General features: G+C 36.9%; 3 protein-coding genes and 1 long non-coding RNA gene across 10 annotated transcripts; 1 reads left to right on the forward strand and 3 right to left on the reverse strand.

Annotated features, from left to right (window-relative positions):
* Positions 1 to 1,758: 1,758 nt before the first annotated feature.
* On the reverse strand, positions 1,759 to 9,005 carry LOC147869623 (lysophospholipid acyltransferase LPEAT1-like). 3 transcript variants are annotated; one of them, XM_087331424.1, is made up of 10 exons: positions 8,310 to 9,005; positions 5,737 to 5,847; positions 5,553 to 5,590; positions 5,390 to 5,454; positions 4,937 to 5,005; positions 4,710 to 4,843; positions 3,431 to 3,571; positions 3,289 to 3,352; positions 3,137 to 3,208; positions 1,759 to 1,834 (listed from the first exon to the last, which is right to left on the reverse strand). In XM_087331424.1, exons 1-9 carry the CDS (start codon positions 8,964 to 8,966, stop codon positions 3,186 to 3,188), a joined length of 1,302 nt encoding a protein of 433 aa, XP_087187550.1. In that variant the 5' UTR covers positions 8,967 to 9,005; the 3' UTR covers positions 1,759 to 1,834; positions 3,137 to 3,185. The 3 variants fall into 3 exon arrangements, with proteins under 3 accessions (XP_087187550.1, XP_087187559.1, XP_087187542.1); XM_087331433.1 differs by lacking the exon at positions 1,759 to 1,834 and having other exon boundaries at positions 3,058 to 3,208; positions 3,431 to 3,525; XM_087331416.1 differs by lacking the exon at positions 1,759 to 1,834 and having other exon boundaries at positions 3,058 to 3,208.
* A 9-nt stretch (positions 9,006 to 9,014) lies between these two features.
* Positions 9,015 to 9,515, reverse strand: LOC147869624 (uncharacterized). Its single transcript, XR_015531044.1, has 3 exons — positions 9,406 to 9,515; positions 9,180 to 9,319; positions 9,015 to 9,094 (listed from the first exon to the last, which is right to left on the reverse strand). It is a non-coding gene; the product is annotated as an uncharacterized LOC147869624 (long non-coding RNA).
* A 3,283-nt stretch (positions 9,516 to 12,798) lies between these two features.
* LOC147869625 (uncharacterized) lies at positions 12,799 to 16,389 on the forward strand. 5 transcript variants are annotated; one of them, XM_087331469.1, is made up of 10 exons: positions 12,830 to 12,970; positions 13,279 to 13,410; positions 13,896 to 13,959; positions 14,454 to 14,513; positions 14,947 to 15,023; positions 15,103 to 15,159; positions 15,427 to 15,493; positions 15,574 to 15,637; positions 15,814 to 15,873; positions 16,025 to 16,389. In XM_087331469.1, the coding sequence occupies exons 2-9, from the start codon at positions 13,355 to 13,357 to the stop codon at positions 15,867 to 15,869; spliced, it is 501 nt and encodes a 166-aa protein (XP_087187595.1). In that variant the 5' UTR covers positions 12,830 to 12,970; positions 13,279 to 13,354; the 3' UTR covers positions 15,870 to 15,873; positions 16,025 to 16,389. The 5 variants fall into 5 exon arrangements, with proteins under 5 accessions (XP_087187588.1, XP_087187578.1, XP_087187595.1 ...); XM_087331478.1 differs by having other exon boundaries at positions 13,896 to 13,938; XM_087331485.1 differs by having other exon boundaries at positions 13,896 to 13,911.
* A 1,498-nt stretch (positions 16,390 to 17,887) lies between these two features.
* Positions 17,888 to 21,372, reverse strand: LOC147869626 (GDSL esterase/lipase At1g71250-like). The gene is made up of 5 exons (XM_087331495.1): positions 20,976 to 21,372; positions 20,254 to 20,381; positions 19,632 to 19,868; positions 18,707 to 18,962; positions 17,888 to 18,143 (listed from the first exon to the last, which is right to left on the reverse strand). Exons 1-5 carry the CDS (start codon positions 21,253 to 21,255, stop codon positions 17,950 to 17,952), a joined length of 1,095 nt encoding a protein of 364 aa, XP_087187621.1. The 5' UTR covers positions 21,256 to 21,372; the 3' UTR covers positions 17,888 to 17,949.
* Positions 21,373 to 24,061: the final 2,689 nt, after the last annotated feature.

Consider the following 24,061-nt stretch of genomic DNA (forward strand, 5'->3'; position numbering starts at 1 on the left):
CGAATATTAGTTTATTAGTATTTTCCAGATTTTTTGAGAGAAAAACAAATATGATGTCTCACTATAAGTTGTTCCATAAAACACTATCATTTAAGACGATCAATGTGAAAAAAACAATGAATAAATGTATCACATGCAAACACATGGCCAATAGAATCTTTGATCACATGAAGTTGTTGGGCAATCAAATATACAAATGAGGTAGCATTGTTGCAAATGCAGTAAAAAAATCCCTCGATATGTCAACAACCCCTTTTCCTTCAACAAAAGCATGATTCTCTTGGGTTGTATAATCTTTGTGAATGCTCCATGAGTGCCTATAGCTATTGCAAACATGCAATGGAGTTGGCGGTCAAGCGACAAATAAAATTGTTTACAACAAGGACATACATAATTTGAAACAAGAAACCTTAACCTTAAGATTCTATATCGGTCTAGACTCCACGAATTTCTCCTTGTACATAGAGAAGTGTTTATTTTCTAACGTCAAACTAGTTTTGAGAACCTCTTACTCAAATCAATGAATGAAAACATTGATTGGTCACATAAAAGGATGTATTGGCAACTGCATCAACTAATATAATTCACATTGTGATTTGTACGTTAATTAACATTGGCATTGGTGTCAATTATAGTATCATTAACAAAGCTGGCAATAATCACTATGCTTGGCCACATAAGAGGATGTACCATAGCAACTAATATAATTAACATTGTGATTTGTATGTTCATTAATATTGGAATTGGTGTCAATTTTTTGTGACTTAATGAACCAATATTGCATGTCGCTAATTTCTTTTGTTTCTCACAATGAACATGGGTGAAAATGGGATACTTTATTATTTGTATGAAACCTTCCACATCAAAGTTTCTCGATAAGGACTCATGAAGTACAATTTTAAATATATGGTGATTGCATATATTATTACAGAAACCTCAAAGGGAGGTGGAAATGGTAAATCCACAAAGAATCTTTATATATAGTATGTCATATTAGAAACATAAAAAATAGGGCATTCTGAACATCGTGACAAACGTACTAAGGTTGACAAGGGCGAAACTTGAATAGTGAATAGATTAAAGGGAAACAACGGGCCAAAGAAAGTTCATATTGTTTGGCAACTACGAAAACACTTTTTTAGTTGATAGATGCTCTAGAAGTTGGAAGTATACAAATCTTGATGCCTTGTTTCCCTACGTGAACAAACTCCATAAGATACTAGATGCCCATGATTTGTGACCAATCTATCTATGGTCATTTATGCACTTTGGAGACTAAAAACGAGCTCTACAAGGTTTCAAATCCAATATCAATTCTTGTTAACAACATACCATTATACACTTTTAAGCTTCATATAATTACCTTGATTTCTATCCCTCCCTTCCCACTTGGAGAGGTTGTATCACATTATCCAACAACAAATCAAGTTTGTGTTAATCAAGCAATGAGGATTTTTTCTTTCTTGATTGTCAAAATGAGGAGTTGAACTAGGATACGAGGACATATGCATTGTTTCTCAAGCTAGGAGTCAATTAATTGAGTGAAGCATCAAGACTTTGCATTAAGATTGAGCCAAGACATGGACATGTATCCAATATATTGAAACATGAACGCAAAAAATTCATGAACATTCAAGCTTAAGTAAGTAAAGCCTTTCATTGATTGGTTAAGAACGTCGCACACGATGTTCTCTAGTTTTTTTTGCCAATAAGCATTCCACGTAAAGAAAATTTGAACATAGGTATGATCACTTTTTGCACCACCAATATGCCCACGACTTGCCATTTCTTGACCACCATCTTACTGTTGAAAATTGGACGTTAACCTCTATAGCTTAAGCAAAATATTTGAATGCACTATTTACAAATTAAAAATCATGAGTTGTATGCTTTGGTGTAAACTCACCAATGTGACTAAAGTATTTTGCAACGACAATTTTATAGCTACACCATTCATTGTCCCATAAGTACATGCACATCCATGCATATACAACAATATTAAATTTATTTCGTGTTACTTGAGTCTACAAGCTTGACAAACCTCATTATGCCATCATGTTTATGCATTTGAATCTTAGAAAATTGCATGCACGATCTTCTTATATAATGTATAATGGCGATGCCTTCCATTTTCCTCATTTGATATGCCCAAGAATATAAAAGTATCATATCACATTCCAAGAGATTTGTGAAATAATTGATAAAACTAGTATTACATGGCACATACATCTCACAAACTAAAATTGCATGATGGTCCCTAAAATCTACAATTAAGATCTCGATGATGTGACTCAATCATGTAAGGGTTCTTGAAATTCTCAATGCAAACATTAGATCTCACGATAAATCTAAGTTTAATAGATTATAGACATATTTTGTAAATATTTAAACTTTTCCCAATACAACATATGTTGATATAAATTTGATATTCCTCTAAGATTTTTCCAAGCAATGTCAAATTTATAAAAACTTAAATCTTGGATACAATGGAATTTTTCCTAGCCAATCTTTCCGAAGACCCCCATAAAATCAAGACTCAAATTACCCTTACACAAGACTGCATAGACCTAGAATTTCAAGTGGTTTGAATTAGATTTGACTAATGTGGCCTCACTACATGATAAGACTATTGTGATCAACACCACACTTTCCTTGGTGGCATTTGCTAACTGAAGGTATAGATAGATTGTGATTAAGCATGTTTTATGGGCACTTTCCTTGGTGGCATTTGCTAACTGAAGGCATAGATAGATTGTGATTAAGCATGTTTTATGGGCACTTTCCTTGGTGGCATTTGCTAACTGAAAGTATAGATAGATTGTGATTAAGCATGTTTTATGGCATCTACAAGCAAAATAACACACAACTACATTTCTATCGATTCCTATTTGACATTGTTGTCTCTTACGACTTACCTAATTTTAACCCCCATGGTTTTCACAACATCACTCACAAAATTAAAACCACCACCTCCAAATAAAGAAACATCATACTAGATAGATAACGTGTACCATGCCTAACGAAATGTTTCGCGTTTCATATGGAAGACAAGAACTCTTAAAAGCAATACCGCTGACAATAAAGATAAGGGAGCAAAATACTAAATGTACAACACTTTGGAGGAGTATCCAATTACATGTAGTATGACGCATACGGCGTTCAACAACGTTTGTGTTCAACTCTTCCTAATCTTTCAAAGACTCATATTCTGCAAGAAAAAACAGAGGATTCATTTCCAAAGTCTCATGGAGTTTTTATAAAGCAGAACTGATGTTGTTGAACCTTTACCATTTAAGAAGGTGTGATATATCCGCTTTTCTTTTAAACCAATTTCCGAGAGAAACAAACCACCCTGCAGAAAAAGTTCATCATGAGTTACAACATTGTAAACTTTCATCCTCTATTTAAAGTAGTAAAGATGATTTTTCACCTCAAAAGCCATCTGCTTTCGCACATTGCTAGCATACAACTTCGGATCAGCCTTCTCCTCCTCAGATGGAACATATACAGGAAGCCACAGGATTTCTAACCAATTTACGAATTGACAAAGCAGTAGAATAACATGTCTAATCTGGAAAATTTGAGCATATAAGATAGATGGGATGAACAATATCATCCAATGTAGCCTTGCAAAGGTAATCTTATGTGACACTAATAAAAGCCTAAGCTGGACGCCCAAACAAGGGTAGGCATTGTAGTATGTAAAGCCATGAGAAACTTATTTCACGACTGAATATAACAAATGAAGATCCCCTGACTGTGAGAATTGCTGAAACAAATTATGTGAGAATGCACAAATGATTTACGTTACAAGTTGTTTAGTTCCCCCAATAGCCAAGATACTATTGATTCCTCTACCTTCCACAATGAAATCCAATTAAATCAGGAAAAAATCCCATATGATGGGTATTTGTACCAAGCGATTCACTACTCTTTCCTAGTAAAGTTATTCGGATTCATAGATTTAAACAGTCTCGGTTGTGGTTCATGCAACGTGTGCATGGCAAGTATGAACATGGTCTTAGTAAGAGTGGGGAAGATGCATATTTACTTGGTTGCATTAGAGGTGATTTGTGTTACAATGTGTTTAGTTCCCCAAATAGCTACTATACTATTGAGTCCTATAACTTTCATAATGAAAAAAAATCAATTGAGTCAGGCAAAAATCCATATTTTCCCCATATGATTGGTATATGTACCAACCAGTTCACCCTGCCTTCCAAGTACTGCTATTCTGATCCATAGATCTAAAAGGTCTCAGTAGTAGGTCCATGCACCTAAAGCATAGCAAGCATGAACATGATCTTAGTAGGCGTGGATGAAAAGCATATAGAAGTTTACAAATTTTCATCAGTCTCTCTTAAGTTGTACATAAGATCTATAAGGCAGTCCATAAGATTCTAGTATATAGGGAAAATCTCCAAAACACCCATAGCTCATGAGCAATTACAAAGTTAATAAAACTGTTGTAGTCTACCCAACAGTAGAGAAATTATATGGCTAATACCCTATTTATTTCCCCAAGTGTTGCGGTCACCTCAGTCTTGAGAAATTATATGGTGAGTTCATACCCATTTCCTTTGATTCAGAGGTCGATGACGGGTATTTGAACAAATAGCAAAAATTTAGTTATTTCAAAAACTTTACTGGAGTTTATGTATTATACAACAAACCACTCACCCCAATTGAAAATTACAGACAGAACTTACACCAGAAATGGAATCCCAGGCAGCACTAAATCGTGTGTACGGATATTTCAAAATAACTGGTTGAATTGGGACGCCTGCAAGAAAGGCTCCTGTCTTAAAAGGAAGGAGATAGAATCCATTTGTTGTTGTTCCTTCTAAATTATAAAAAAAAGTCAAGACTTTAAAACATACCAAACCAGAAAGAACAACTTTCAACATTAGGAAATAATTGAAATAGTGAAGATTACCAGGAAAGAGCATCATTAATGGCACATTCTTCTCACTGACAGCATCTTGCAACCTCTTAGTAATTATGCCTGAAGGGAACAAACAGAAAGTTGGGTTATTATAAATGCTAATGATCATGCCATAGAACAATAGAGAATCAAAATATTATGCATAAATGCTTATCAACATGAAATGGTCTAACCCAATACCCCATTAACTAACCTGGAAGTAGTATCTCGGATTTACCTAGAACAATCCCTTAATGTGTTATCCCAACATTGGTGGGAAAATTGATACACCTCTACTTTCTGAATGTTTCTAATCTTACATGCATGTTTTCACTAGAAACATAATTCACTGCTAAAGAAAGTGATTGATTACGTGAATCTGCTGCTTGAGTGCTAAGCATTTTTCAGATGAGCTATGATAAAAAGTGAAGAATATTGTATTAGATTATGTTAAAAATTTCATACCTGCGGCACCTTTAAAATCTGAGGGTTTGTCTTCACGCCGAACAAAAACACATCCCAGACATTTGCTATAAAAACATAATCGACTATCAAGAACTATCTACTATCTAATTTCATAATTAACATTGAAGAGATACCTCCAAAGAGATGTGAACGTGGAACAAACCTAATTAAGCCAATAAGGGGCAACTTGGAGACTGATCTCTTTTTGTCACCAAACATGTGCAGTGTCACCATGCCAATCACCAAATCCATATTAGTTCCCTCTATAGCAATACATATGAGCTCTCCCCAAATACTCTCAATTTATTCAAGTTCAGACCTGGAATATACTAAACACTTCATTATACCTTTGCAACAAAGCTTGGAAATGAGGCTGACATGTGATAAAGAATATCAATGTACGAGGCATGATTGGAAACAATGGCACCAGGTTGTATCTTGTCTGGAATCTCTCCATCCTGTTCATTACAAAGTGTGTCAGAAGTATTTCTGTGTTATATCACTGCCATTAAGGAGGTAAAAGATGAAGAAACAATGTGAAGACATGGAAAATATAGGACACAGACTGGCACTAATTCCTAGATGTGTGGTCACATCTCGACAAGGGCTATGTTGCATGTGAGTTGAATTAAACTGCGATGATGACAAGAAGCTGAAATTCAAAAATAAATCATTACAGATTGTGACTGAGATCAGACAATACATTTATTTAATTATATGGAAAATAAAAATGATCAAATAATTATTGAAATAGAACAATTTGGATCAGTGCTATTGGTTTCCAATATTCAAATACCTACAGAGGCAAGAAAGCTTTGAGCTCCTGAAGAAAGCTTACAAGAACTGATGTCTTTTGAGATGAAGAACCACGACATTAGGTCTATGTCAGATGTCGAAAGTGTATGCTTCCAGTCCAATGCCCCGAAATAAACTCCATCTTGAGGTTAGAGATTTACGAGAATGAGCATGCAGTATAAGTACCATGTGATTCGCTGACTATACTCTTCAACTATAAATGACAGCGATGAAATTCCGGGGTAAGGGAATTACAACTTCACGCAGGTTATGGGGGAACAATTTGGAACAGAATCAAGAATAGATATTGGGTTTTGTAAGTGATGAAATTCTGGGGTGAGGGTATTACACCTTCCCCCAGGTTATGAGGGAACAATTTGGAACAGAATCAAGAAATAGATATTGGGTCTTGTAGGTGTATGGAAAAAAGAGCTCAAGTCAAACTATAGTGATGCTTGAACAATTATTCATCATTGTCAGGAAATTAGGTACAAAATAGCAAAATAGCAATGCCATGAAGTAAGAAAAACTAATGTCAACACATTACAAAATGTATTTCTCCAAGAGAAAATATTGCAACTGCTAACTCAGTGTACAATCCTCTTCTTAATGAATGTGCAAAGTAAGTATGCCAATGGGAGATGTTACTCTGAACAAGACCTAATTTTCTGGCAAAGAATATTCACAGCATGATGATGTAACTTTCAGCAAATTGAATCATAACTTTTCCGCCACATAATGGAGTTGGTCTTCATGCAGCCTTCCTCAACTAGATCTTCATGACCATAAGATTCATGAAATGTCCCATACAAAGAAGTACAGATACGAGGTGGGTCTTCGTGTAGTCTTCATTTGCATGTATTCATATAACCATAAGATTTGTGCATGTCCAATAAATAAGAGTGTTTGTTTCTATTAGTCTTTCTACCCTAGTCTTCTTTTGGTCTTCTTTAGAATCTATGGAGTGTCCCAATACAAATAGGAAGAGTATTAAGATTCATGGAATGTCCCAATACAAATAGGAAAAGTTGGACTTTATGTAGTCTTCTTGGGCATCTATCAGCATAACCATGAGATATGTTGCAAGGCCTGCAAATATAAGAGTTAGTCTCTAATCTTCCTTCAGACTTCATTAGTCGATTCTTTTGTTTCTAGTTGGCCATAACACATGGTAGTCACTGAATCAACAGAAATAAGACCCACTTGTCACGGTTCGCGCACAGAACATCTCAAGTTCTTCCTAGAGAACAATTTATTACTGTCTCAGTTATAGACAACTTTCCTTGTCATGGTCCAAGCAGGTGGCACCTGCAACATTTTGTCCTGAAATGCTTTTTTAGCAGTTTTCTGGAGTCTTGTTCAAATGCAGTATCCGCATCTTGCCATAGTGATCAAGCTTGCCCAATTTTATTTTGTCAATTAATTTCTGATTCTCAGGCAACTGGAGAACCATATACGACTTGCTGATTGTCCCAGTGTCCTATAAAGATAAATTTTGGTCTCTAATCTTCTTTCATTATTGGTCTCCACAATGCAAGCCAGAAATTACACATTGTTGCTTTAATGCCCCGTTGTGTTGGTGCATGAGCTCCATCTTACACACAAAAAGTGAATATCTTCTTACCCCAAAACACCATACCAACAATCACTATCATGTTTTGTAAACTTTCTTAATGTGTGCGAATTTCAGCATCATGCAGACATACTCTCTCTCTCTCTCTCTCTCTCTCTCTCTCTCTATATATATATATATATATATACATTGTATCTCTCTCTCTATATATTTTCTCTCTCCCTCTCTGTCTCTCTCTATATATATACAATTATAAATTTTCTTAACGTACGAATTTCAGCATCATGCAGACATATTGTATATATATACATTGTATCTCTCTCTATATATTTTCTCTCTCCCTCTCTCTCTCTCTCTCCTAAGTTGAAAATATTTTAACAGTGAACACTTTCTAAACATGCAGAAACATATTCAACAAAAAAGCTCAGTCGTAACATATTTCAACAAGGGAAACCTTTCAAGCAAAAACATTATTATTAAATTAAAAAATGAAGCCTTTTCACATCTTCAAATTTCCATCCACTTGCTGTCGGAAGATTTTACAATTCTTACCTTCAATTGTTCGGACTGCTTGGTGTCCATTCGAATAATAGTGATCCAGTAGAAACCTAACACAAAAAGGATAGCCCTCGAAAAAAAACGCCCTGTGTACACAATGATTCTCCGACATATGCCAGTCAAATGAGCATAATTCTCTTGGCTTTTGGCTACAACCATTGGATCTGAAATCTCCTCCTCACCCTCCCCATTTCCACTCAACTCACTCTCTGTCCTAAGTAAAGGAATCACACCAGAGTTACCATCATCATCATCGATGCCAACACCATTCTGAACTGGAGTTCGAAACATGGTACAACATCTGCAGATGATGTAGTATGTAACCACAATCATGAAGAGTAAGACTATCTTAACTGGTACCAATATTAGAAGAGCGAAAACCAACTTTAGTTTCTCACATAAGGAAATTTCTCCCTTCCCCATCGTCCCATATGTATCATGACGTACATAGGGAACATGTTTTATATCCATTTCGTAGATCGTCTCTTCCATTTGCTTTGGAGGTGGTTCGCTACCCTCCTCTATTTCCCCTCTTAACACTGGAACTACATCGCCTACCAAACTTCCTTTAGGATCATCGCTACCGTGGCCATTTCCTTCTGTTGATGTCATATCTGACCCTTCCAACGGCAATACAACAGGATTATTCATCTTACCCACAGGACCTTCTCTTCCCTCGTGAAGAGCTTTGGACTCTTCATGCATTGAGTCAAAATGATCACTTCAACAACTTCTTAACTTTGACCATTAACTACTTCAAAGTGAGATCTTCTTCCTGACTGCAAGAAAGCAAGTCATTCTTTTGTAATTAAAATGTTTCATATGAAAAACAACATCTAAGAAAGGTAGAGCCAAATTTGATACCGAATTCTTATCAGGTTTTTTCTTTGCTAGGTTGAAGGGCATAGAAATTGCTGCTTTCTAGGATATCAGCAGGAATTTCCTCAGTGATGTCTCTAACGAAGGAGAAATACTATCTTTCCCAATATTTCCAGCAGAGACAACTACAAGCATAAGCAAAATAAGGTGAAAAAAAGATCTCAATAGTATTCCCATATTTACTCAGTATTCTCTAAACAGATTTGCATACCTTCAGGCTTGCTGGAGCTGAAACTGTTTCTAAGCTGGTTCTAAGCTGGTTCTAGAGAGGAAGAGACCCTAAGGTTTTCAGGCACTCTCATCAGATGACTAAAAGCATGGAAAAGGCCGTATTTTGTCAATCAGATTTGCACAACTTGTGGCGAGAAGTGACTGTGCCCAAGAGAGGAAGAAAAATAAGGTTTTGTCGACATGTCCAATCAGATGACTATAAAAACATGAGAAACATATGATTGAGAAAACTGCATACCGATCGGATTGATATACCTTGCCACGAGAAGAGAGAAAAGTGTGTTCCTAGGTCTACTATAGAGCAGAAGAAACCAAGCCTAGGGTGTCACACATGTCTACGGGGCTAGACTAACCTAAGCATAGACAGTACAAAAATGAAGAAATAACTGTTTCATCAACCTGATATTTGTGCAACACGCACATCAAACCAAGAACACAATGCTATTGCAGAAACATTATCCATCTGTTTCCAAGTGAGGAGACTAAGAAAAAGATCATAAGAGACGTTAATCAAGCTGAAATTGGAATTTAGCATACCTGTGGTGTGGAAGTCGAAACCGTTTTAGCAATCGGATGACTTTCTCGAGCCAAGAAGCCGCAGAACAGAACAGGAGAGAAGTCTGTTGCGAAGAAGAAGAAGAAGAAGAAGAAGAGGAAGAAAGGGATGAGCAGGAATGTGGAGGGAGGAAGGTGGTTTTGCATGCCGAGGGAAGTGGGCAACACGTTTTTGTTATTCTTCTTCTTCTTCTTCTTCTTCTTCTCTTTGTTTGGGTAAAAAAAAAAGACACGCAATTCTGTATTATCAATTGCTTGCATGTAAAGAAACCCACTCTTTCTTCTTGTTTACATACATACATACATACATACATACATACTAACTTCTAAAGCCTTCTCTACCTTATTATGTAACTTGTTAGGCTTCTCCTGCCCATGTATCATGCATGCATGCATGCTGATGCATGTTGATGTACATATGTATGTATGTATGTTTGTATGCATGCTTGCATGTAGCGAGGAACACCCTCCCCATGTATCATGCATGCACATCATCTGTATGTATGTATGTTTGTATGCATGCTTGCATGTAGAGAGGGACACCCTCCTGTATGTAAGGACATTAGAGAACGTGAATATTATGCATTCGACGAACTTATCCCACGTGAGAAGGAATGCCTTTCAAATTCTTAACATAGGCCTCTCACCACATGCTTGCCATCGAACATAAAAGAATTCTACATATTCCAAACATGTTCCAACCCTCCAATATCGTAAAAAAAAAGTTAGAAACGAGTTCTCTAGCTCATCATTTGGACCGTTTTGAACATACTGAGCAAGAACACATTGTTGAGGCTTAGAATAACAACGAGATAACACTTGTGAAATCTCTGATAAGTACTTCCAACTGACATGAGCTATATAATATTTAATGAACCTATGTATATTGCCTTCCAATGGAATGGTACAAAAGAAACATGGACCTGACTCCAATCCTCATTTGCTTAAGGTTTGACCTAGTGGGAACCCACCAATCATGACTCTGTATGAATACCTTTGCTACGAAATGGCAAATGGGAATGTTTGCCACGTTGCAATATTTGTCACAACCTTGCAATTTACTTAGATACAATCCACACATTTTCTACTTTAGGTGATATTCTAAGACCATGATGCCACTGCATGATGATGAGATATATTTGTCGTGAGATTATGTATCAAACGCATACCATCCTTTAACCATCAATCCACCGAAGGAGCATCATTTGCTTTCATTGGCAAAGATTCATGCAACAATGGTATATCTCTCGAATAAATCCATAAATCAAGGGGATACATAACCATAGTTTAGGCTCTTCAAAATTTAACAACATTTGAGTTTCAATATCAACTCCATCCCCCAATTCTACAACTCCCAATCAAAACAAACGATTGAATGGAGATCACAACTTCTCTTTTCCATACCAATGCAACAATCAAGAAGAAACGAGCATTTCATTTCGAGATGAATTGCAAAGCTCTTTGCCCACTCAAAAAAGATAAGGCATCTTGCCAAGACCTAACCAATTGTTGGGCACATACAAAATGTTTTAACTTAAGGGGAATGCATCCATTGAGTAGTGGGCACCACAATGCATGGATCTTGGTTTTTTCCATGCCCCAATCCTTCGTACTCCATCCAATATTGCATCATATATATCTATTATGTGTTTGTATGTATATGTGTCTAAAGGCTTTCAAACATTTGTTATTGTATCTTGCTATCAACCTTAAGCACAACTTTACAATGATATCGTATTCAAATCAAACTTCTTTTTGAAATAATGTCCTCTTTGCTTGGGAAAAATGAGATGAAGTGGAGTAGGTCCTCTATATGCAACCACCCCAAACAGAAGAAAATAAAAGCGGATGAGGACTTATATCTCTGTTCGATAACACACACTCAAATGTGTGTACGCAACACAATAAAACAACGCAAAGGCATTATCTAAGGATTGGAGGAGGGTTTGGTGAGTGTGAATCATTTGACCCAGAAAGATAGTTGATGCGAAAAGAAAAGCTGCAAAGAAGAGGCCATGTGTGAAGCACAAGAGGTAGATAGATATGTATTGAACGTCCAAGGGAGACCGATCATGATTTATGAGATATATGGTTGGGGCGGAGCTGCCCATGGAAAGGATCCAATCTCTTGATGACTTTTGAGAGGTAGATAGATATGTATTGGACGTCATGGGGAGACCAATGACAACCTATGAGACATGGCTAGGGCGTAGTTGGCCATTGAAAGGATCCGATCTCTTTTTATGACTTCTGAGAGGTAGATAGGTATGTACTGAACGTCCAGGGGAGATTGACCAATCACGATCTATGAGACATGGCTCGGGCGTAGTTGACCATTGAAAGGATCCAATCTCTTTATGACTTTTGATGGTATGTATAATGAATGAAAGGCACTTCTGCAAACCGAGAGAGAGAGAGAGAGAGAGAGAGAGAGAGAGAGAACCCAGATGGATGTAGCTCAATTGGTAAGGTTGCCCAATGGAGACTAGGTGGTCATAGGTTCAACCCCTACATTCCACAATGGCATCTAGTGAAATAGAGATATATATGAAGTATATAATAGAGAGGTGAGGAAATTGGGTTTCGAACCCAAGACACAATGCTTGTAGTGTTATTGACTTACCACTAGGGTAAGGTAATATGAAGTATATAATAGAGAGGTGAGGAAATTGGGTTTCGAACCCAAGGCATAGTGCTTGTAGTGTTATCAACTTACCACTAGGGTAAGGCAACTACAAAGAGAGATACGAGAGTTTTTTTCATGGGTTTCGGCCAAACACGAGGAAGGGAGGTCTATTTTGGGAAATTTACGGAAATACCCCTCTGTGTATTCGTGTGACACAGTCTGAGTGAGAGCGGGGGAGAAACTGAAAGGTAGCAGAAGGAGAAGCAAAGCTATGGTGAACTGGAGCTACATCCGCCATGTCTCGCAGCTCGTCTCTGCTTCCAAAGGAAGCAAGAAGGTCATGTTCGTCGACACCCTCGCGCTCGTAAGTTAAAAGCTATCTTCCCTACCTCTCTCTCCTTCCTAATCCTCCTTTTTCTTTGTTATTATCCCTTTACTCTTTGCATTCCGCTTCTTCTTCAAATCCTCCACTCATCCTCTTCTTCTTCTTCTCCTTCTTCGAATCTCATCGTCTGCTTCTTCTCCTTCTTCTTCAAATCCTCCATTTTACTATCCTTCTTCATTGTCAAAGCTTCCATCCTCCCCCTTCATCTAATTTCCCATACACGCGTTCTTCTTCTTCGTGGATGTCGGATGTTTACGTTTCTATTCTGTTTGGTTATCTCATATCAGGTCCGTAGACTTGAGTCTCAAGGATTGACTCCGAAGCAGGCAGAGGCAGTGACAGCAGCAATCATCGAAGTTCTGAATGACAGCATGGACAATGTGTCCCAAACCTTTGTTTCCAAGCCTGATATGCAGAAAGTAAGCATACTTTTCCTTTACTACGTGTGATGATATGGAGAAGGTAAATATATGAATGTATCCTTTAATGTTCTCGGCTTTTCATGCATAAAAACAAGCTATATGTTCGTCCTTGTACAGAGAAGTCAAAGATATTTACTGCCTTTATCATGTATGTACAATAGGCATTTAATAATAAAAGAAATATCTATCCTTTCCTTCTGCACACGAGGCTTGAATAATTAAATGCATGTCGTAGCCTTTTATCCAATTTGATAGGTAGACGATATTACCTTTATGCTTAGCCTTCTATATAGAAGGTAAACATATGGGATCTTAAAACACTTGCGTACATAGTAAGTCTCACCTGCAAATTCTGGAAATCAAGTTGTAAATACTTGTTTTGATAAATATTTGAAATTTATAACTGAAGGTTTTCTTACTTTTAGGCATAACTTTTTATTTTCAAACACTGGTATGCATAAATGTTGTATTTGATTGTCCAGGACCTATGTGCAGAAGGTAAAGATATGCATATCCTGTATTATTGTAAGTCTGCTATGCAGGAAGGTAAGGGAAGAAATGTCTTTTCTTTATGAATCCAAGGGGTTTTATTTTCATGCATAAAATTTTAGAAATCTATAGAAAATTCGTATATCTATGTTGGATGTCATCCATTTACAAATATTCGTGCTTGGAAGCATCAGAAATAATGTGGAACTCTGCCGAATTTATTTATAATCATATGTCAGTTTCCATTCCCTTTATGAATGTTTCCAATGGGCAAATTGAATAGTTTTGAGTGGAGATTTTAGTGGAAGCAAATATTTCCTTTAGTCAAAGGCTGACTCACTGTCTTGATGCCATCAATGTGAGGAGTCATGTGAGCATGTCTCATAAAAATCATTTCCTAAGTCGATCAAATGCCTTCCTAGACTAGTTTGTTGCCAGCATTTTTGTTTACTATTGACAAATTTAACATGTACTAATTTTGCAAAAATCTCATTTTATGTCGAGAAAATATTAAACAGTCTGTCCTGACAGTGAATTCTTTTTCTCTGCAGAATGAAATGTTGCAGGAAGCGGCTTTGGCAAAGGTTACAGCAGGAATACAAACTACGCAAGTACTCACATACATACACCCACACATTTTTGCTCTCTTGTTAATATCTGTATCAAAACTATGGCTGTAGTGTTTAAAAAGTTGTTTTTTTCATTAACTGTTTCATGTGCATAAGCACCTTTTCTTGTAACCTACTGTATTGTGCATCTAAACATTGGTTACAGTATTTATTAATCAAAATCTTAGGCTTTGTCCTGAAGAATTGTGTGTCAAAATCATAACTATTGTATTTAAAAGGCTAGCCTTCTCTACCAAAAATTGAGTGTATTGTGCATCAAAACTATAAATGTAGTATATAAACTTTAACTTTTACTATTAATGTTGGTATGTGCGGGGGTGCGCCACCCTGAGGTGGATCATGTGAATTTTGCTACGTCAATTGATAGGAAATATGAGTGATTGGTTTCATTACGCTGTTTTCTTAAATACCTCAGGAATATAAAACATCTTTATTACAACGTGAGGTTGAAAGAATAAAAACCGATGTTGAGAAAATGCGAAGTGATTTGAGGTGCGTCAAAGGTGTGAGATTGCTCCTTTGCCTCTAATGCTGTTTTTTAAATTCTTAGAAAGCTGAATGATGGCACCAGGTATGAAATTGACAAGGTTACTGCGGCACAGAGGTTAGATATCAACCTAGAAAGAGGGTAAGTCTTTGTCTTTAAAACCAGTGTTTTCAGAGAGTTCTCTTTATGGATCTTCCAACTTTCCTTGTCATGCATAGGTAGGAAATTTGGAGATAATAACTCAAATTTATAGGAATTTAGCATAAAGATTATATTTTAGTGTTGCAAGTATTTACAAATGGTTAGATCAAAATTTTGCTTGGCATTTTAGTTACCTTTTCTCAACTACTGTGTACAACTGATTAAGTTTTCTGGTTCTAAATTGTAATATTATGTTTAATTGCTCAGGCGGACAAGAGATGACTTATCAAAGCAAAGTGCAGAGACTTCGGAGTTAACAAATAAACTTGATCGGGTGAAAATAACATTTGGTAGTTATAAGTTTCATACGATGTTGAGCCTTTCTGGATCTGTAACAGGGCCATGTGTGAACAGGAGATCCATGCTTTGAAAACTCAGGTTGAAGCAGCAAAATACGAAGTTATCAAATATGGAATCGGTAAGATGAAAATCAACAGGTTTTCTAGTTTTTCTCAGCTGAGAAGTTCATATCACTAACAAAATTATTAATGCTCAACTTGCTGAAATAACTTTTAAATTAAGATAACTAGTTCACTTCATAATGTGACTGTACTGTGGTCTAATTGGCTATGCCATAAATCTTGTTATACATAGGTACTATTGTCTCATTAACGGCTCTTGGGCTCGGTTTATTGCGCATGCTAATGTGACATGGTTAGTATATTTGTTTTCAACATCATTCAGGTCATGGAATGCTGTATTTTGTGTGTATATATTCCAACCATGGTTTTATCTAATCAGAAAGTTATCATATTGATATTAGGAAACAGCAAACACAAACAGGGTGGTTGTTTCTTTTGTCTAGGTAACATGATAATCTGGAAAAGTAAACTTGCTCACATTGATTTTGGTATGGTGTTATACATTCATTGCTGGTGTATGAGAGGATAGACAGATAAATACAAAAATATTGAACATCTTGGCATGATACTCATGAAAGTTCCTTAAATGACTTGGTACATTTTTTCTATCTCTAGTTGTTTCCCCCCCTACTTCAGCACCTATCAGTTCTATTACTATATATCGCAACTCTTCCATAAACTGGAAATCCAGAATCTTGTATATTTCTATGAGCTGGACTTTTTGTTTTTAGGAGTGCAGAAATTTGATAAGTTTTTTGTACAGACTGAGATAAAGGATAAAAGAGAGTTCATTCACATTGTTTCAAAAGTTTAGTATCTTTTTCAAACTTCAGTTTTTGTAAGAATAGTGCATACAGTCTTCATTTTTTAGTTTCGAACTTCATCTAAAAATCAGAGAATTGTTTTTTCTAAACCCATAGTTCATTTCCTATATGCAAGCAAATAAGAGTGGAAGTGCTTCACATCGTTGTGATTCTTGCTCGTCGTGTAATGTGAATTATTATTACTTGGTAGTACTATAGAAATTGAGAAGCCTGTGGAAAATGACAAGAAAACAGGAACACCACATCAATTTACTCCTATGGCATTCGCTGCTCACAGGGAATCAAAATATAATGGTAGCTGTGCTTCACTGAGCAAAACATCCACACGTTTTGTATGTCATGCTTGTGATAACATTGGATGCTTGCGTCCTTTTGAGTGTGTACTACATTGTTGATAGGCCATTTGTAATAAATGTTAGGATTATAAACTCTCTACTGTTTTACATATGCAAAGAGTGGAGTAACATAGGAATGCAAGAGCTTTATAAAGCTACAATCCATATCAGATGTCCTCTTTCACTAATCTCTCTTGATTGAAGAGAATCAAGAGAGGGCTTTGCATGTTAGCCATTTGGCATGTCATGTTAGAATCTGAATTCCTTTGAAATGATGTTATAACTCAAATGCATTTTGACTGATTAGGCATGTAATATGTTAGACACCCACCCAAATAACCAAAGGGAGTCTATAATTTACCACGGTAAAATACTTTGTTAGTCCATTGCAATGTTGAGATATTTTAGTATGTGCATTTTGACTTATTGGTTATGCAATATGTCAAACGCCCACCCAAATAACTAGAAGGGAGTCTATACTTTACTGAGGTAAAATACTTTTGCTAGTCCTTCATTTGCAATGTTGAGATATGTCAGCGTGTGCATTTTGACTAATTGGGCATGCAATATGCTAGACGGCCACCCAAATAACCAGAAGGGAGTGTACAATTACTGAGGCAAGACACTTTTGGTAGTCCTTCATTTGCAATGTTGAGATATTTTTGTATGTGCTTGTCATTGTCAATTATATTAAGTCACAACAGGTAAATTCCTCGAGTTTTTTTGTTCAACATATAAAATTACTTATCTATGAAGTAATTCATTATTTGTAAGATGTCTTGGCTACCATTCTTACTTACAAAAACCAAATAAGAGAAAAAAGAGCCAAAGAGACAAGATTCATGCAACTCCTATGTATTCAGTACGAGCTATCTTCATTATCCATGATTTCCATAAAAAATGAGACATAAATGAAGCCGAATCCTAGATGAACTTGCATGGAGACATTTGGACTGGCTCTTGGAAGGACGCCAAATTGGTAATTCATTGCAATTCAGAAGGAATGACCTAAGTGTGTCAAATGCAAGAAAATGGCTTGTCCCTACAAGGGTTTACTATTGCCATATAAAGCAATTTGCACTTTTTAAACATACATTTGATTTTAATACCACAATTGTAATAGAAAAAAATATTTTCCACGTTGATGTAACAAAATAGTGACCTCTTCATCCAAATAGCTTATTGTTCAATACAATGAAGGAATACAAATCAAGAAAGAATAAGGGGTGAAACTGTGTCATACAAATTTTTTCCCAGGAGTTCATTGGTAGCCTCAGATGGATGGAAAGCATCCCACCAGATATATTCTCTTCGGTTGGTGCATGGCTTCACGAAAGGGAAGCAAAGTGATTGTCCATTGTACTTTCCTCCACCACAACAACCCATCGACGCATATTTGAAACCTGCATCGCCACAAGCTCTCAACATTAGTGAACAAACGCTAAACCTTACACTTCATACCCTTCTTCTCCTTGCAGTCCAGATAAGTTGGAGGGCAAGACTCAATGATCAAAATGGGGGGGGGGGAGGGTTTGGGATCCTATTTATACAACTCATTCACGTTCACACGCTTGAGGCAAGGGGTTCAATGAAAAGGCCTTTCATGGTATAAACTTGCCATCCACATGGTCTTTAGGATGTCATTATATGGGAGTGATAAGCCTCAACCCTAAATGATGCTTTTGGGGTCCTACTCATGAGAAGTCTTTAACCCCGGGAGAGTATGAATACACATTGACCGGGATGCTAGAGGTTCGAGGCTTCACGCAAGGCTTGATAAATTAAAAGCGTGTCTATGTGTAGGGGACCTTATAAGTAAACAACCCCCCCCTAGGATGGACCTTATAAGTAAGTAGATAAAGAAAGGAGTGGGCTATGAGTCATGAGTAGGGGGACTTACCCTATTAAGTAAGGTGTCGGTGTAAGAGTTCCAAATGAAGAAGGGAAGAGAGAGAGAGAAGAGTACCGTATTTGGTAGGGTTGCGAACGTAGTTGAGCACAGGATTGAAGCTGTCTGCATACACAATCTTGGCATCCGTGAATTGGGCATCCACCTCCTGAAGCACAGACTTGAGCCCAGCGTTGAAGTCTTGGATCATGTTGTTCACATAGTCGCTGCATTCACCGTTCACACTCTTCTGCCGGACTAGCTGTGATGGGATGCACCCCACCGGACCAATCCCAGAAATGACCACCGTCCGAGCTCCCAAGTAGTAAAGTTGCTGTGGATACAGAACAACAATTTAGGGTTTAGCCCTTTTAGGGCATACATGTTTTACCTTTACACCATACACATGTTCGGATTGATCTCAACCTTTGCCCGCCCCATGGATGGTATGCATTATGTTTTCTTCTTCTTCTTCTTTTTCTTTTTGTTGGAGGAAGGAAACGTAAGAGCACATCATTCATTTGGCAATGGGTAATGAGTCAATTAGGCTGGGAACGCAAATTTAATCAACCGACTAGTAGCTAAAACAAGGGAAATTTTTACATGGTACATTGCATGTGTTTTTTTTTTTTTGTTGCTTTGTTGGAGGAACATAGAGCACATTCGGCAACGACCAATGAGTGAAATACTCTCGAAACACAAACCAATCGACCCACTAGTAGCCAAAACTAGCAAAATTTACATGGTATGCATCGTGTTGTTTTTTCCTTATTGTTGGAAGAACATAGAGCACATGATTCATTTGGCAACAACTATCACAAATTAATCAACCGACTAGTATAGCTAAAACTAGAAAATTACAGCTAAAACTAGAAAATTACATAAGGGAGACGCTTGCTAAGTAATTGGATAGAAGTTAATACTTGAGCTGTTGTAATTAGCAAAATATGTCCCATTCCTTAATTGTCACGATAAACTAATAATCTTCGAGACATGAACTTACTTTGACTTGATCTCGTGACTTTTGGAGCACGATCTCTTTGAATTCGGTGGGTGTGTACTTCCTATCCGGTGAGTAGCTTAGTAAGTAATTGTTCACATAATCATTGCTCCCGAGCACCGTGATGACGATGGACTCCGCCAATAGCTTCTTAGCTTCGGCCGGCCCCAACAGCTCATTGTATTGTTGGATCGAGTTGTTGAACCATTGGATCTGCGTGTCGAAATCCACTCTCCCGACCTTCCAAGAAAACATCCATGATAAGTATATTTCGACATACATTGGCGCCATGAAATTATATGACACTCATTTATAGTGGGCACTTCCTATTAAATTATTTATATCGGTTTTTTTCTTTCTTTCTTTTGTATGGTTCTATTCCCCTGACAATGAAAGAGGACCTAACTACTTTGATGAGACATTCACAATAGATGGTGCCGAGATCGTATCGTGGATGTTCCATAGTCATGTAAGCATCACATTAACAAGTGTTGGCAAGACTTATAATGAGCTTTTACACTACCTAAGTGGAGTGAGCATGAACCACTTGACATCTTTCCCTCTGCTTTTTTTGCTATAGCATAAGTTAAGTTAATGTTTTTTGGGAATATAAAAGAGCTCTCACAAAATTGAACCCCGCATCCCGAAGGTATCCTCCTGCGCCTGATGCAAAGTTGATTCCTTGCAAAATGGCTTTCCCCGTTGTTGCTGGATCGAGGTATGGAGGAGGGAATGGAAGGTTGAGAAGCTCAGCTACATATATGCACACCACACACAGTGTTAATACTTGTATATGTCAATGACATCTTAAAAACATTATTAACTAGTAATTACGAAATACTTCACGAGACTAACGAAAGATGGTTCCAAGGAAATAGCCATCCATAAGCAGTTGTCTATAGGAGCTAATGGGACAACCTCTCTAGCCTAATTGAATTAATTAATGTATGTGGATATATGAGCTCATAAGATTATCTTTTAGCCCAATCCATTTCATTAATGTAATCAATATCTACCCTAATGGAACTATCGCTAAAAGCTTAATTGAGTCCATTAACATAAAGTCGATATAAGTGGATGCTTGTAACAAATACAAAAGACAGAGAAAACTGACATCATTAGCAAGACCACAAGTCAGAATGATAGAGCCCCACAATATTCAAACCAAACTCATTATGAGTGGACCCTAGAGCTCTCACGATGACGATTACAACTAAACTTTAGTAGTGATTATGGACAAATTTTAGCCATCAAATACTCGAGACTGTCTTTTTAAACAATGATTAGGATCACCCACAAGCCATAGTTATTAAGGGCAAGACTTATGCATGTAGAGATAATAGAGACCTATGACATCCAAGACGGTCTTGCCATTGCAGAAACGTCCTGTGGGGCCTTTCGGGAAGTCGATACCAAATGGGAGTTTATTGGCTTGGGCGATCGAGACAATGTAGTTGTTGTTACCGGCATCCACCAAAGAGTCTCCGAAGATGAAGAAGGCAGGGTAAGGCCTAGAGACATTTGAAGAGGTAGGCTGATTGATTTGCCCCTTCACTACATTGAAGTGAGCTACCCCCACTAAAATTAGAGCAAAGCATGAGAGCCATATCAACACACTCTTAGACATGACAACACTGTAGCTAGTTTTGAAGCCCCCCCCCCCCCTCTCTTATCTGTCTGTCAGTCTGTTAAATTGTCTCTCTCTCTTTCTCTCTCTCTCTCTCTTTCCCTGCTCCTATGTGAATGAAATCTAAACACCATACATACACCATACAATCAACATTTATATTTATATGTGTGTTTAGATTTCATGCATTTATTAAGCCTATCTTTCATGAGCTAACATTGTGTCTAAATTATTATTTTCTCATCATCCATCAGAATTATATCAGCGAGATAACGCTTTTCCCCCCCTTCCAACGCTTTCTTTCCTCCTCCTCCTCCTCCTCCTCCTTCTTCTTTTTACTACGCCATTGGGCAAGTCTATACTTTTTTAGTACATTTTACTTTTGCCAAAGTGTGCATATGTATATGATAAAAAAAACTGCTGCTGCTACTGCTACTACCTGCTACTACTACTACTACTACTATTGTTTTTTTCTGGTTTTTCTTCTTCACTTTTCACCGGAAGGAGAGCCCAAACATATGGTTTTTAGATCTACCCACCAGTCTGAAAAGGCAATACACGGGTATGTACATGAGAGTGACACAAGAAGAAGAAAATGGAAGAAGAAGACAAAGGTGCCTTAATGTCTTTGGCCTATGACACCAAAACATCTCATAGCTCATTCGTTCGGCTTACATTATCAACAGACCAAATATTCATCTCTAGTGGGTAAGACATGTTCAAATGTAAATGTAAATGTAAATGGAGGGTTGGTTTTACGTATCCTTCCACACTTACGGAGCTAATGAGCTTGTATCTACCTCTTGGCCCTTGGGGTTGGACATCTGTGAATATCACCGGTAGGTTATATACTTATTACAATTCAGGAGCTAATGGGCTTGTAGCTACCTCCTAGCCGTGGGGACAAAATATATGTGAATATGAATGGTATGATCATGTACAACCTTGCACACTTTAGGAGGTAATGGTTTGCAATCTACTCCAAGTAACTAGCGCTAATAGTAGAAATTTGAATCAATCTAACATAAACAAGGCTTAAGTTGTAATTAACTCTCAATCGATTGCATTTTAATTGCTTTTTTGACATTCTAAAAACTATAGTTAGCCCTCTATTTTCTCATTGTAATCAATTGCTTTTTTATCTTCCAAAGTCTATAGTTAGAACTTAGTCCTCTATTTCCTCTTAAAAGACAAGTTAGCATTTCATTCATTCATTCTATCAAGATGACTTTAGTCTATACTCCAACATGAAAATTAGCCCTCTTCTTTATTCAAATACCTATACAGATAGTCCATCACAGTCTGTTACGCAAATGATCTCTTATTAAATTAGCACATACACGAGAGATAACGTGCAAAATTTGTTCATGTTAAGGTGGACCCATAGATGCGCATTTGTTGAGCTTACCAAAAATAAAAGAGGTACGAGGACCATCCACCTTTTCCTAGCATTTAGTGTGACATAGATTAGGTGCATATCATAATGCTTTCTCATACATGAACTCAATGAATATGTTCATGTATCATCGTTGTCTCTTGCTTGGCACATTGTGAAAGTGGGAGGGGGGGGGGAGGAATATTTCCTTTCCAACTTGTGAAAGATAAGGGGCCAGGGTCGGATAGGTACCAGAAAGGAGATGTTAAACTTAAAACCTTGAGCTACCCAAGAGTAGGGCACCCCATTTCATTTATTTCATCGTAAATACTCAAAGCTTCTTCTAGGTAAGATCTCCCTCATCATCATCAATTTATTTACATCAAAGTAACTACTCTTCCAACATCTCCCTTTGGGTGGTAATTATCACCTATTTCGTCATTTGTAATTGAGCCGTGGTAAGTGTAGGTTTTAACTTCCATTACTTTGTCTTTAAAGTGAGCAACCAAGGCAACATAAAGGTTCTACTAAGGTGAATTATTTGTATTCAATACTTACCTTCCAACATTACCTTATTTATATACTTGTCTAAAAGGTCGAACTCTAAAAGAAAAGCTTCTGTTGTTTATCATGTGAATCTCACAACATACAAATTGTTCTTTAAAATAATGATGTCTCCTGACCATCCATCATTTGCCATTGTGAACCTTGTGTGTCGCATAAAGAGTACATCCACAAGCTAATCCAAAAATGATCTAAAGCATTTTTCACAAGTACAGTTGTGTCACAAAGCAATTGCCGATTTTAACTCTTTGAAGTAAGAAATGGTGATCGTTTTGTTAAGTAATGTATACCTTCTTTGGTTAGTCATTTTTGCATGTAAAGTATATTGCACTTTATATTGGGGATATTTTAGCAAGGTGAAGGTGAGGTGAACTGCATTTGTAGGATGCCCCATAAATAAAAACATTATGAGATATTTACAAAAATGACCCAAAATATTGAGATACACCTTTCCAAACTCTCAAAGCACCCTTATATTTTGACAAAATTCCCAATGTATCCAATGTTCAGACAAAATTCCTAATGGATCCACCCTTACACAGAGAATTTGTGGGGTATGAAGCCATAACCATCACATTTCAGCACACAATATTAGTTGATTGCTCCGATCATAATATTGCATACTATTACATCATTAAAAATAGGTTACTAACTAATTGTCCCTATTTTTATTCAAAGAGCGACAAATGCACTTTGAGGATGAGAAGTAGCTTGTATGAGTTACTTTGATTATTGATTGTGCAAAACAAGTAGAATGCCCAAAGGATACATTCAAAGAAATATGTATGCGAGAAAGCATAATCAATTGATAAATTCATAATATATACATTGATTCAGTACAAGTCATCCCTTCCTTTTAAGAGTGAG

This window comes from Azolla caroliniana, unplaced genomic scaffold (genome assembly GCF_043228905.1).
Source record: "Azolla caroliniana isolate FFs.n. ecotype wild unplaced genomic scaffold, voAzoCaro1.0.p SCAF_1, whole genome shotgun sequence".
NCBI classification, from domain to species: domain Eukaryota; kingdom Viridiplantae; phylum Streptophyta; class Polypodiopsida; order Salviniales; family Salviniaceae; genus Azolla; species Azolla caroliniana.

Excerpts from the sequence above, each read along its gene's own strand:
- LOC147869626 (XM_087331495.1), bottom strand. The coding sequence starts at position 21,255 with ATGTCTAAGAGTGTGTTGATATGGCTCTCATGCTTTGCTCTAATTTTA. Across the intron at positions 19,869-20,253 it reads GGGATGCGGGGTTCAATTTT|GTCGGGAGAGTGGATTTCGA; the intron begins GTGAGAGCTCTT and ends TTTTCTTGGAAG. Across the intron at positions 18,144-18,706 it reads TCGCAACCCTACCAAATACG|GTTTCAAATATGCGTCGATG; the intron begins GTACTCTTCTCT and ends GTGGCGATGCAG.
- LOC147869625 (XM_087331462.1), top strand. The coding sequence starts at position 12,878 with ATGGTGAACTGGAGCTACATCCGCCATGTCTCGCAGCTCGTCTCTGCT. Across the intron at positions 12,971-13,278 it reads TCGTCGACACCCTCGCGCTC|GTCCGTAGACTTGAGTCTCA; the intron begins GTAAGTTAAAAG and ends ATCTCATATCAG. Across the intron at positions 13,411-14,453 it reads CCAAGCCTGATATGCAGAAA|AATGAAATGTTGCAGGAAGC; the intron begins GTAAGCATACTT and ends TTTTCTCTGCAG.
- LOC147869623 (XM_087331424.1), bottom strand. The coding sequence starts at position 8,966 with ATGAATAATCCTGTTGTATTGCCGTTGGAAGGGTCAGATATGACATCA. Across the intron at positions 5,848-8,309 it reads AGCAGTCCGAACAATTGAAG|GATGGAGAGATTCCAGACAA; the intron begins GTAAGAATTGTA and ends TGTAATGAACAG. Across the intron at positions 4,844-4,936 it reads ATTAATGATGCTCTTTCCTG|AAGGAACAACAACAAATGGA; the intron begins GTAATCTTCACT and ends TTTATAATTTAG.